At 42.8% G+C, this 13,778-nt stretch overlaps 1 protein-coding gene across 2 annotated transcripts in view; it reads right to left on the minus strand.

Moving 5' to 3' along the window:
- Snx27 (sorting nexin 27) overlaps positions 1 to 13,778 on the minus strand; it is a 76,485-nt gene that overhangs the window by 4,564 nt on the left and 58,143 nt on the right. For both annotated transcript variants that reach the window (NM_001110151.1, NM_152847.2), the window contains 4 exon segments: positions 41 to 100; positions 726 to 854; positions 1,317 to 1,466; positions 8,728 to 8,817. In NM_001110151.1, the coding sequence (NP_001103621.1) occupies positions 41 to 100; positions 726 to 854; positions 1,317 to 1,466; positions 8,728 to 8,817 (429 nt within the window).

Consider the following 13,778-nt stretch of genomic DNA (forward strand, 5'->3'; position numbering starts at 1 on the left):
AGAAGAGGAATGAATTAATTCAAGAATTCTTTAGAATTACCTCTTTTCTCCACTTGAGCTCGCAGAACACCCTCTCAAAGCACTCATGCATGTAATTGAACTGGAAAAAAAAAGTAGCAATACTCACTGACTTCCCCGAACCAGGCACAAGGCCATGCATTTGAACTTCAAGTCTATCATCCCATCTTCCAAACCCACCCAGGACAGAGAAAATCCTGCCAGGAACCACAGACCACAGACCTGGCCACCTATTGCTCTCTAGCTCCTCCTAGTGCTGACTATGACACAGCACAGGGTGTGACTCCCACGATTCTCCTGGATAAAACATCAAGGTGGTCCGCCTGTGCTCTCATGGTCATCAACAAAGATAAAGGCTTGTGGTGAGAGGCTATAGACGCACTGAGGAGAAGGGCGTACAAGGGGACAATGGCACTCATCTCTAACCCCAGCGCTCGGAAAGCAGCAGCAGGGGGATTTATTTGAGTTCAAAGACAGCCTGGTCTACATTAGCAAACTCCAGGCCAGTCGAGACTAGATAGTGAGACTGTGTATTAAGCCATCAGCATCACCAACTGCAGTGAGACAATGAGGGAGAGCTGTCTGGGTTGACTCTGTTGCCTCCAAGAGCTCCAGGCTCATGTGACTTCTCCTTTAATTCCCACTAGGATTTACTTCAAAAGTTCAAAGCCCAATCTACTTTCCCATGCCTCCCATGTCCCACTCACATATGGTGTGAAGATTTTAACCCATCGAGGCTTCTTCTCTCCTCGTGCATATTCAAAACAGAAGGCCATTCCTTCTTCGTCTGTGTCCCATCGCTGCATCTCATCCCATTCAAACGCTATTACCTGGTTCTAGACAGCCAAGAACATCAGAGTGAGCTTTGTAGTTTAAGTATGAGAGTACTGGGGAGCTGAGGCAAAGGGATTCTGATGGAATCAGGGAAAGGCTGGGTGTGACAACAGAAACTGAGGCTGCTGGGGTGGCTCCGTGGTTAGTGCTTGCTGGCCAAGTCGACCTGAGTTTGAGCCCCAGAACCCACACAAAGGTGGAAGAAGAGAAAATGATTCAAAAAGTTGTCCTATAACCTCCACACATGCACCATGGCATGGACACAGATACACACACATACATACCACACACACACACACAATAATTAAAATGCATAATTTGGAGCTGGTGAAATAAGGATACTGTGAGCTCACTGATCATCATCAAGTTTCCATTTCATTTGCTCCCCAAGGAAGAACTAAAACACACAAAGTATCCAAGTCTGTTGACAGAGCGCCTGGCCCAGCCCCAGGCTGAACTCTTACCTCCAGCTGCCCTTCTTCAGTGCAGGCATGAAGTTTAAAGTGCGTGATGCTGATGGCTGTGATAACATGCCCCTTCCTCCTGGAGTCGCAGGCACAGTGAGGGAAGATGATTTCATTGTAGCCCTCACAGGTCCTTAGCATGTTGAGGTACTGAACAAACAAGTGAGAGGGAGAACCACGTTACAGATGCTGGTGCCCAGTCAGTTACTGAGGTGGACAGAGCCCTGGCTTCTGATCTCACACTTGTCCTGGGGTCAGGACAGGCTCTGTGGCACTCCTTCATCCCATTCCCAGCGTTCCCTTCCTAAGTTTAACACCAAGTTCTCTTTAAGACGACACAGAAATGAAGTGACAGAAGAGACACTGTTCTCAAGAGCACTCACACCAGAGAGGAATTCACGACAGCAGCCAGTGTGGCCCTCTGCTATCTTCATAATAGTTTCTCCCCATCTCCTCCATAATCGAAAATTATCCTCACCTTAATGATGAAGATAAAACCACTCCATACCTCACACTCATGTTAAAATTAAAATAAGCTAAAAACCTAGTCATTTTAAAGAACCCAGGGTGGGATGAACCTATGTAGGTCACTGTCAGAAATGGCACAGTCAGAACTAGAGCCCCAGACTTCCCTCTTTCCCTAACTCCTAGGTGACCTGGTTCTCCTGAGTCCCGGAATGTGTGTGGTAGCTACTTTTAATTTCCAACTCGACACAATCTAGAATCAACTGAGAAAGGAGGCTGGGTGGGGAACTGTCTACACTGGGTTTGCCTATGGACAGTCTGCGGAGGTTGTCTGACTGATGACGGATGTATAGGTGTGCATGTACATATAACTGGGTCCGTCTAGACGAGGGAGCTGAGCACTGGCATGCATGTATGCACTAACTCAGTTCTCTTTGCTCCTCAGGGTGCAGTGAGCAGCTGCTTCAAATTCCTGCTAACTTGACTTCCCTGCAATGGTGGACCATACCCTGGAAACAGTGAACTAAATTAAACCCTTTCTCCTTAAGCTGCCAGTCAGAGTATTTTAATCAGAGCAACATGGATGAAAATAAGACAATGTGCCTCCTTAAAAACCATCTGGACTCACATCAGGTGAAAGATGTGATCCTCACAAGATCCATCCAGAGATGGCGTCAAACGCTCAAGGTCAGTCACTCACTCACTCGGCTTTGCCCCACTCCTCTGCTGTTACAGCTGCTCTAACTCAGCTCATAAGCCCAAGTTGAGCCAAAAATAGAAGACACTTGGATAGAGCGTTAAAAGTAGACGAAGAGATAGAGAAGGGAGTAAGAAGGTTCATGGTCTCTGAGCTGGAGTCCTTTTAGAGGTTGCCTCAGAAGTAAGCACATAGGCTTCAAAGTCACTGCAGGTGTGTGCAGAAACACAGTGCTTCGGTGACATCAGTGCATGGGTGGGAATTCCAAACTGAGAACCAGGCAGTTGTTATCTCTTTTACCAAGACAGAGGAATGACACCAGCAGAAAGGAAGGAAGGAAGGAAGGAAGGAAGGAAGGAAGGAAGGAAGGAAGGAAGGAAGGAAGGAAGGAAGGAAAAAACAAAACAAAACACATGGCTCTGCTACTGGTGAATGACACTTCACTTCAAACACTGCTCCTGCTGTTGGGGTTATGGGTGCACAGGAGCAGGGATCACACCCTGACCACTTCATATTTTTTCTTCAGTAAAATAACAACTTAGAAAAGCACAGAAGGGCAGCAAGAGCAGAGCAGGGTGAGTTCAGAAGAGCTGTCATAATTCAAAGCCTTGGTCTTATTTTCTCACTCTCTCACCACCACACTACACCATCTCCTCCTTTTTATTGCCCTTCCTGTACCAGTGCACAGCACTGTCTGCTCTTGCTCCATTGTCATGAGTAGAAGAGCAAACCCTGCTAAACACTGCAGGGTAAGTGTCACAAGAGGCAGATGCGATGGAACATGTAAAAACTGTAAAAACCTCAACAAGGCCTGGGACAGACCTTATCCCAGACAGCAGTGATGCGTGTGTCACTGGGCTGCACTCAGGCCACCTTGTGCACAAATCCAAACCACTGTTTCCTAGTTATGCCTTATACACATTACTCAAGCCTGGAGACTTAGTTTCTTACTGTATAAATGAGAAAGAATGATGGCACTAATGTCATATTATCTATTAGCATCAAATATAAAATATTTAGCACAGAATTTGATGCACAATTAGATAATTAATAAATGATAGTTTTAAATTTGTTTTGTTTTGCTTGAGAGAGAGTTTTCCTCTATAGCCCTGGCTGTCCTGGAACTTGCTCTGTAGACCAAGCTTGCTTTACACTCGCAGAGAGCGACCTGCCTCTGCCTCCTGAGTGCTGGGATTAAAGGAGTGCGCCACCACCACCACCACCTCCTCTTCCCCCACTCCTCCCCTTCCTCCTCCATCTGGTGACAGTTAAAATCTTTTAAAAATCTCTATTATCATTAGCCAAAGTGCTCATCCATTTTCTCTCTCAAGAACAGCTTGAGACCTTGGGGAGTGGTGTATACCCATTTGGTGGACAAAAAAAAAAAAAAAGAATGGCTTGGGCTGGGGATTTAGCTCAGTGGTAGAGCGCTTACCTAGGAAGCGCAAGGCCCTGGGTTCGGTCCCCAGCTCCGAAAAAAAGAACCAAAAAAAAAAAAAAAAGAATGGCTTGAAATGACAAATCTGTTAGTTACTTTTAAAAATTCCAGAGTAGGGGCTGGAGAGCTAGCTCAGCCATTTAAAAACATCTGCTACACTCACAGATGACCAGAGTCTGGTTCCCAGCACCCATATTGGGGGGGCTCTCAACCATCAAAAACTCCAGCTCCAGGAGATCTGATGCCCTCTTCTGGACTCTTTGGGCACTACATGCACATGGCACACATACAGACAAGCAGGAAAACACACATACACATAAAAGCCAACTTCCAGGATAAGGACGGGGAGCTGGCTCAGGGAAAGAGTACTTGCCGAACTTCAACCTTCAGCTTCATAGAGAAGCAAGCAAATAAAAAGCCAAAGGTCTCCAGTTCAAGACCGATCCAAACAAAGCCTGCAGACTAGAGAGGTGCGGACTGCGGCACGTGTAGAGGTGGTACATTGTAGAGGTACATGGGACCTTCTGCCCTTCCTGCACTGCCCTTTCAGCTTCTCTGTGTTTGAAAAACTCCCAATAAAATGGTAAAGGGACAAGAATGCCCTGACCGGTCCTCCAACATCTAATCCAAGCCATATTCCTGATAGCCATTAGAAACACTGGCACACTCAATGCACAGCAATTCTGCTCAGTGCTGCTCAAAAACTTAGGTCATGTAGGTGGGTGCCACGCAACCTGAAGACAACTTCTGCTCAAGTTCTCTAATGGAAAATGACTAGCATAAAGGGAACGTACTGAGAATTATCTTCTTTGGGACACACTTGTGCTGTTCTGACAAACGTATCTGCCGTGTTCCTAAGAAGGCCTTTTACTGTAAAGATTTGTCTGTGCGGGAGGGGTTATGTCTTGAGGTAGAATCTTATTATGTAGCTCAGTAAGTTGTCCCGGAACAGGCTAAGAACATCAGGCTAGCCTTAACTCTCTGCATGTCTTTCTGTCTCTGCCTCTCGAGTACCGTATCACATGGTTTTACCATCCATTCGCAGCCCTCTGTATATATTTTTCTTTAAAGCAGCATGCAGATAAAGGCAAAGATAAGAAAAAGTGATCAGAGGTGGACTACAGTGCATCCTGAATGCTCTATGATGTCAAGAAAGTAATTATTCCTGAGGCCTTTCCCACTGCAATGTGGAAGGAAAAGAAACCCCCTCTCCCTTGATTCAGGGGAAACACGCACTGGAACTCTACTCCCAAATCCTACTTCTACTCTGACTAGTCACCTGATCCCAGATACTGTGGTTTGAATGGGAATGTCTCAAATAGGCTCATATGTTTGGACACTTGGTTTCCAGCTGGCTGAAGCTATTTTTGGAAGACTGTGGAACCATCAGAAGGTGGAGCCCTACTGGAAGAAGTAGGTCAGCGGGGCAGGCCTGCATCAGCCAATCTCCCACTCTTGCCCCGACAGACTGTATCCCCTCAAACTACTAAGCCATGGTAAACTCTCCCTCCCTTAAGTTGCTTCTTGTCTGGTATTTGGTCCACTTCTTTGTAAAATGAGGCTAACACTTCATAAGCATTCTAGAACAGTACCAGCACACAGTGAATCTCATCTTCTTGTCCTTGGATTCAAGATATCACCCTGAAGGCAAAATAATCTTCAAGAGAGTGCCTACTGGCCTAAGTTCTAAAAATAGCTTGCGTGGAAACCGAGGTCACCCATGCCCATGAGGAGAAGCCAGATGTAGTCTTTTTTTTTTCTTTTTTTCGGAGCTGGGGACCGAACCCAGGGCCTTGCGCTTGCTAGGCAAGTGCTCTACCGCTGAGCTAAATCCCCAACCCCCAGATGTAGTCTTAATTGGGACCTAGGTCTTCGGAGACTCCCAGGTTCCTGTTATTTCTGTTTTAAGTGGACAATTGCTACATTGCTGAATCTGTACCAAGCTTGAAAAGAACACTGAAAATTTATATAAATTCAAAATTGGAAAAGGTGAATTGTTATTTTCTAACATATTTGCAACATGTATGTAAAAAACCAAAGATCTAAAGCTAGGCGTGGTGGCGCACATCTGTCACACGAGGACCTGAGAGATGGAGCGGGAAGATGTTCATGAGCAGCTCTGACTGGACAGACGTATGACCCCAGCCTGGGCACACACATGAGACCCCGCCTAGAAAACAAAGTGGCCACACAACTGTTCTGTCCACTGTCTGTTTTGAATAGCTAGATATGATCTTGATCATCACATCTGACTTAGATAAGCAGAGAGAAAGGGTAGAGCAAAGGATGCTCTATGAATGTTCAGTAGTTAGTAAGAGATCGGCCTGGCACTTTACAGAGCAGAACACTTTAGGTGAATGGATTAAGGTTCTATTCCAAAGAATTCTGTGCTCTCCCTGCTGACCCGCTAAAGGTCAATCCAGGTCTCATGGAAACACGGACCTGAGAGGAACCCTGGGAGCCAAGTTTCCCTAAACTCTAATTGAGATTCTGAAACTCTTCAGGTTTCACAATCTAAAGTATGCTTTCTACACATTTATTTTTATTGTATGTATTTATATTTACTGTATGTATATGCATGTTTGCCTGCATGGATGTCTGTATACCACATGTGTGCCTGGTGCTGTGAAGGCCAGAAGAAGGCAATGGATCCTCTGGAACTGCACTTAAGTACCACACACAGTTGTGGACTGACGTGAGTGACAAGAACTGAACCTCAGTTCTCTCTCCAAGAGCACCCAGCGCTTTTAACCACTGAGCCATCTCTCCAGCCTCTAAGCCAATGATGGGTTTTTGTCTGGTTGGTTTGGTTTTGGTTTTGTGTTGTTTGTCTTTTTTAATGACCTCATGGAGCACCCCTGGTTGGCCTGGAGCTCACCATGCAGGCTGGCCTCACTCAGAGTGACTTCTTAGCGTATGCCATCACCCTTGGTCCCAGTGCTATTATCTTCAAGAACAGCTAAGGCTTGTGTTTTAAAATACTACTGCATAGAAAAAAGTCCTGTAGCCAAAATTCTGCCCATATTTAGTTATACTCAAAAGAGTTTTGATTTTCTATTTCAGTTTGCTCATATGTAGTAGTAAAACAATTCCCTGATTTCTGGTGACTTTTATATGGGAAGGAGATGTTTTTTATCATTTAAGTGGTAAAATGACTATCCTTCCTAGATATAAAGTCATGCACAGGCTAAGGTCAATGCTGACCCTATTTACCTTCTAATTTAATGTACATGGACATGGGGTGGGTGGTGTCTGATGTTGCGATGTGGTCACACTCTATGTCCAGGCTGATCTCAAACTCAAGCTTGTTGGATAGCTCAGTCTGGTCCTAAATAAAGATCCTCTTGCCTTGGCTTCCTGAAGGCTGAGATTGTAAGTGTATTCTACCATACTTAGCCCAATTAATTTAATTTAAAATAGGTAATAAGTACACAGAAAATAAAACATAATTCACATAGTGTATCAGAATGGTCATCAGTGTACTTATTATCTTGTGTAATACACATGGAACACTGAAAAAATTTTAGCTATATGTCATCTGCCAACAGAGAAACCTGTAAATGCTTATGACTGAAATGTTTAAATATTCCTTACCAGTTTTACTTTTATTATTATTTTTTACTAGTTATACATTTTTTTTAAACAATGTCCACCAGTGTACTTACGGCTGGTACAAAGTAAAATCTAATGTTATGACCTTTGGAGAACAGGCACAGCAGCACTGTCTGACAGAACTTCCTGCAATGCTGAAAGCCTATGCTATCCCATGCCAGCCACTGGCCTCACGCATACTCTTTAGCACTTAACTCATGGCCAGTATAACTAAAGGAATGAATTTTCAATAATTTTAAATCTAGATTTAAATAAATAGCCACATCAAACTAGTAACAGCTAAATCAAACCAAGTCTAGGGCATCATCACAGGGTGCAGAGCACAACTGTCTACACCAACGGAAAGAGCGCGGTGTGAAAGGAAAGGCTTTGCCCCTCAGAACTAACTCAGTTTTAACGGTAAAGACCTAACTAAATGTGGTGGCTGACTCTGGTTACCTCACCCCTTGGGAGGCTGGTATCAGATATTCAAGTCAAGTTCAAGGCCAGCCTAGTCAACACAGAGTTTGAAGCCAGCCTGGGCTACATACCAAGCTCCAGGCTAACCTGGCTGAGACCTGTCTAGGATAAATAAATACTGAAAGTTAAATCTAAATACTAGTTCTTATGTCTTTAAAGGTTTTTTTTTTTTTTTTTTAAGATTTACTATTTTATGAGCATTGACTTTCACCTGTTTGTACATATGTATATCATGTGTGTGCCTGGTGCCCATGGAGGCCAGAAGAGGCATCGGATTCCCTAGGACTGGAATCAGACAGTTGAGCGCATCCATGTGGGTGTTGGGAAAATCCACAGTGCCCTAAGCACCAAGCAACTCTCCAGCCCAGAGTGTGTTTTATGGTCGCTGTTGGTTTGAGAGAGGACTCATTAACCCAGCCTGGCCTGAAGCTCGCTACACAGCTGAGAGCCACCTTTCCTCCAATTACGGGGTGGGCGCTATCTCCAGCTGTTTTATCACATTTTCAAACAAATATTGTTTGGCCATTACTAAAATCTATAAATTATCAAAATTAAATTACTAAAAACTATATGCCTATAAATAATCTAAACTTTTTATATAATAATGGGGGAAACACAAGGATTTTATATCAAAGTGGATATGTTCCACCTCTTAATTTATTAAGCCTCTGACCAGGCTGTGGTTCCTTTCAAAACCAGACAAAGCAGTCATTTAAGAAGCAGTGGAGACACAAACTTACCATGACCATCTTCCTTTGTTCATACAGCTTCTGTAACTGGTAAGACTTCTCCTCCGCTTTAATGTAACCTTTCTTTACATCATCAACAGCCTATAACAAAGCAAAGGCAGAGAAAGAAAGTTTATTCAGATGCGTTTTCAGGAAAGCTTGTACCACCCGGACCACCACCATCATCGCCTCAGTGAACTGTCACCACACAGGTGTAGTTACCACAGTAACTAGCACTGACAGACAGCGGCAGATGAGAAATCTCTGTGGAGAGCACAGTAAAAACAACAGAGAGAGCAGGGAGAGCGAGTGCATGTTACCTTTTAAAAATAATGAGGATAAAACAAAGCGTACGTATGCAAAAAATGTGCAATGTACCATTACAACAGGAGCAATTGTAACCATAGTTACCAGAGAACCTAGACAGACGCCCCTAGGCAGGCAAGTGAGAAACTCTCAGCTGAAGACAGGGGACAGCAAATAGATCTGCTGAATTTAAATAAAGCCTTTCTGACTTAAGGCAATGAGCTTAAGTGTATGGCTAAAATAACTATGCTTGTTCTATCTATCTATCTATCTATCTATCTATCTATCTATCTATCTATCTATCTAAATCCATATAAACACAAATACATAATGCATATATATATATATGGATCATGATGAGGAAAGAATGGAGTAAGCATAGATGTTGTAACATTAAAGGTACAAATTATTCCCCTTGTATCATCATCATCGTCGTCGTCGTCGTCTATAGACTGTTCCTTACTCAGGCCTATTTGAAGTTACCAGTGCAGACCAGACTGATCATGACCTCATGGTTCTCCTGACTCAGACTTGAGTTCTGGGAATACAGGTGTATGTGTCACTATACCTGGCTTTCTAGAGTCCTAGAAAAGAGACTGAGTTCAAGATTGAAGTCAGGGACTGGACCAATGCCTGACCCTATCTCTTACAATTGTCTACTTCAAAGTCACCTAAATCATCACAGTTTGGCCTACAGCCACACATACAGATGACAGAAACAACAACAACAACAACAACAACAACAACAAAATCAAAAAGACAGAAATTAACAATTTTTGTAGTGATAAAATTTTATGAAATTATCTCTTGCAATCAAAGAGACAAAACTTTTGCTGGATGTCACAGCCAAGTTAATAATGCAACTTGAACTCACTTAAAACTCAACCTGCAGCCAAATGGTGTGGTGCACACCTTCACCCCCCTCCCCCCCCCAGAGCTGAGGACCAAACCCAGGGCCTTGCGCTTCCGAGCTTCCTAGGTAAGCGCTCTACCACTGAGCTAAATCCCCAGCCCCCCGTGGTGCACACCTTTAATTCCATCATTCTGGGGACAGAGTCAGGTTGATCTCTGTGAGTTTGAAGCCAGCCTGGCCTACAGAGAGAGTTCAAGGACTACACAGAGAAACCCTATTTTAAAAAGCAAAACAAACAAAAAACAACCAAACTTAACCTGCTACACTACTGTATATTCAGCCTGTATAGGCTTAACCCACCTTTAAAAGAACAAATACAACAACTAACTTTACTATGCCTTGAATTTTCCATTTACAACCTAAGCTAATGCACAGCTGTAATCTTAAATTATAATACTCTTCCATGACTCTAAGCTCAAGACTGTGTCTGTGTATGTGTGTATGTGTGTGTGTGTGTGTGTGTGTGTGTGTGTGTTAATCATTTGCTAAAAGCAACCTTGTAAAATAAATATCAACCATAAAGATTTCTATAAAGCACTCTTATTCCTTCCCTGTGCTATGAGTTCTGAGCCCTCTGTTAGGGACAGTCCAACAGCAGAGAGCACTCAGGTAGGCAAACACATACACCAATAGACAGCCTAAAAACAGACCAGTAGTCAGACTACAGACAGATGGGCAATAAGCACAAGTGAAAAGTTCAAATTTGGGCTTGCCCCTTTTCCTGATGATCAAATAAAAGTACTTTATTTTTGTTAGGTTCTAATTCCTAATACCTGTAGTGACATTTGTCACAATATGAATCGCACCTGAGCATTTGAGGGTACTTCCCAGGGCACAGGCGACTCAATCTACTCTAGCAGTGTTAAGTCCAGACAAACTTGTCAGTAAAATATTTTCTTTACACACACACATGCACACACGCATGCACACACGCATGCACACAGTGCACACTGTAGCTCAAGCTGGTATCAAACATGCAGCCATCTCTCTTCCGAGGCCGCCCCAGTGCTAGGATGACAGCTGTGAGTCACTTTGCCTGCCTTCTTTCATTCTAATCAAGGGTAAACTTGACAACCCCTGAATGGAAATCACAAATATTACCACATTAGATTCTTTTTTCTCTTGATTAAAAATATTTATTAAAAGTTAAACAGCCATACAGCTAAAGAAAAAAATGATAAAAATAGTCTCTCATTTGAGCTTCAACACACAAAGACAGTTACTTGGAAACTGAAAATTTTTCATGGTCATCCTTACAAAATTCTACATGTTATGCATACAACCCAGAGGCTTCGTGAACACTAGGCAAGCACTCGACCACTGAGCCGCATTTGCAGCCTTACACCAATACATTTTTACTTTTTTTTCAGGTCTTGCTACAGTAGTCCAGGTTGGCCCTGAATTTACAGTTCTCTTGCTTCAGCCCCCAGAGTGCTGGGATTACAGTCAAATGCCACACCTCAGAGACTTTAATGGAAACTCTTCTCCTGACTTCTCAATTAAAAAAAAAAAAGATAAATAAAATTTAATCAGGGGCTGGAGAGATGGCTCAGCAGGTCAGAGTATTTAGTTGTTCTTTCAGAGGACTCAGGTTGAGTTCTTAGCAACTCACAACTACCGGTAACTCCAGTTCCAGAGGATCTGACATCCTCTGGCCTCCACAGGTACCTGCATGCACTTGGTACACATCAATTCACAAAGGCACATACACATACATATAAAAATATTTAATCAATAGTACTTTGTAAGTATGCAAACAATGTTTAGAGCCCCTGCTTTACTGGCTTCCTTTAATAATTTAAAAATACTGTGAGGTTTATTCTTCATGCTCCTGTTTGTAACCTTCCATCGGCAAACATCTAATGCTTGTCAATTAACTGCAAACAAGAACCTTATTGCATTTGTTTTTTGTTTCTCTGTGTAGCCCTGGCTGTCCTGGAACTTGATTCATATACCAGGCTGGCCTTGAACTCAGAGATCCACTAGCCTCTACCTCTTGAGTGCTGAGATCAAAGGCATATGCTGCCACCACCACTCAACTATAATAACCAATTTTGTCATCAAATCTTTCACAATAATCAAACACTCAAACTCCCCTAGATTTATTCAACTGTTTTAAAATCCTGCTGACAGCTCTCATCTATTGCCGCGCCCCTCTGCTTGCAAGTTTCCTTTTACAGTCTCGTGAGTTTGAGGATGGAGCAATGTTAGTATGTATAATCTGTCAGATCTAGCTAGAATTTTTAAATAAAGTACCAAGAACTTTTACCTTATTAACTTTCAATGAAAAGACTCATTACCAACTCTAAGAGACACATTACTTCACAATCTCTAAGACTGGGACAGATCTTACAGCGAGCGATGTACTAGCTTTTACCTGGCAAATTTTTCTCTTAAAACAAAAAAATGGTGCATCTTATACCTTATGACATCTTAGAAAAATGAAATATTAGAGTCCCCATCATTAAAATAGGGTACAAAGTAACTAAAATTAATAAAGGAGAAATTTAATACTATTTCACAAAACACACAAACAAAATCATCTGAGACTTGAATACTGCTAGTAGAAATATAAAATATGACCACAAAACAACAATAACATAATAGTTCTTCAAAAAACTGGAAAGTGGTTCAAATGCTTGCTCTGAAAACATATGGACCTGAGCCTGGGTCTCCAGGAGCTGGCTGGACAGCCCATCAAGTCAAACTGGTGACCTCCAGGTTCAGTGAGACATCCAGTCTCAAAACAAAGGGACAGGGATAGAGGAAGACTTGTGACTTCAAACTCTGGCCTTCCACGCACACAAGCATGGGTGTACACATTCCATACGCACGTGAACAAAAGCACACATCACACATAAATTGGAGATAGAACTGCCAGCAGAATTCAGCAATCTCAATTCTAAACATATTGAAAAAAAGGGAAGATTTCAAATGAACATCTGTGCATAAATGTTCACAGCAGCACCATTGAGCCAAGCAATAGGAGCGACACAAATGTCCATGTTGGAAAAGAATGGAACAACAAAATACAACACAATGTCAGTCAGCTATAGAACTCTACTGCAGGAGGTAAGTTATGGCAATGGTGGTTGCACAGGGATGGTAGGGAGAGGGAAACGAGGCACTGCTGCTTAATGTGCATGGAGTCTCAGCGTCAAAGGGTTCTGGAGACCTGCTACACAACAAGGCAAGCAAGCTTATCACTCCTGAACCACACACTGCTTAAAAAACTGGTGTGGTGGTGCCCGCCTGCAACCCTAGCACTTAGGAGGCCACAGTAGGAGGGCAAGGTCATGCTCAGTTACAAGAGAGTTCACGATCAGTCTGTGTGTGTAGGGGGTAACCACAAGAAACTGATATGAAGGACAGAACAAAAAGTCCCATATGAGAATAAGAGTTCAAAAAGAGAACAATAGATTAGAAGTTATCAATTTAATCATTCAAATAATTTGCCAGATCAGAAAAGACAAAATTTCCACATAGAGCTCAACATAATAAAAGAAAATAAATGCAGAGCAGGGTACATGATTCTGAGCAAGGCATGATGGCACATGCCTCTAATCCCTACATTGAATCTGTAACACAGTAGATACGAAGTCAATGTCAGGACTACATACTGAGTAATAAACAAGTGTGATGGCTAATCTTGGTTGTCAACTTGGCATCTGGAATCAACTAAAACCCAACAGATGAGCACATGTGCATGTACTGAACAGTTACTGTATTCATGAACTTTCTGCCAGGTGGCAGCCATTGCTGAACCAATGGGACTAATGGGGCAGCCTGAGAGGTAGTCTAATAAGCATTCACAAGCACATACATGCATGCACACACTGATTCT

Source organism: Rattus norvegicus, chromosome 2, assembly GCF_021556685.1.
Source record: "Rattus norvegicus strain SHRSP/BbbUtx chromosome 2, alternate assembly SHRSP_T2T, whole genome shotgun sequence".
Taxonomy (NCBI): Eukaryota; Metazoa; Chordata; class Mammalia; order Rodentia; family Muridae; genus Rattus; species Rattus norvegicus.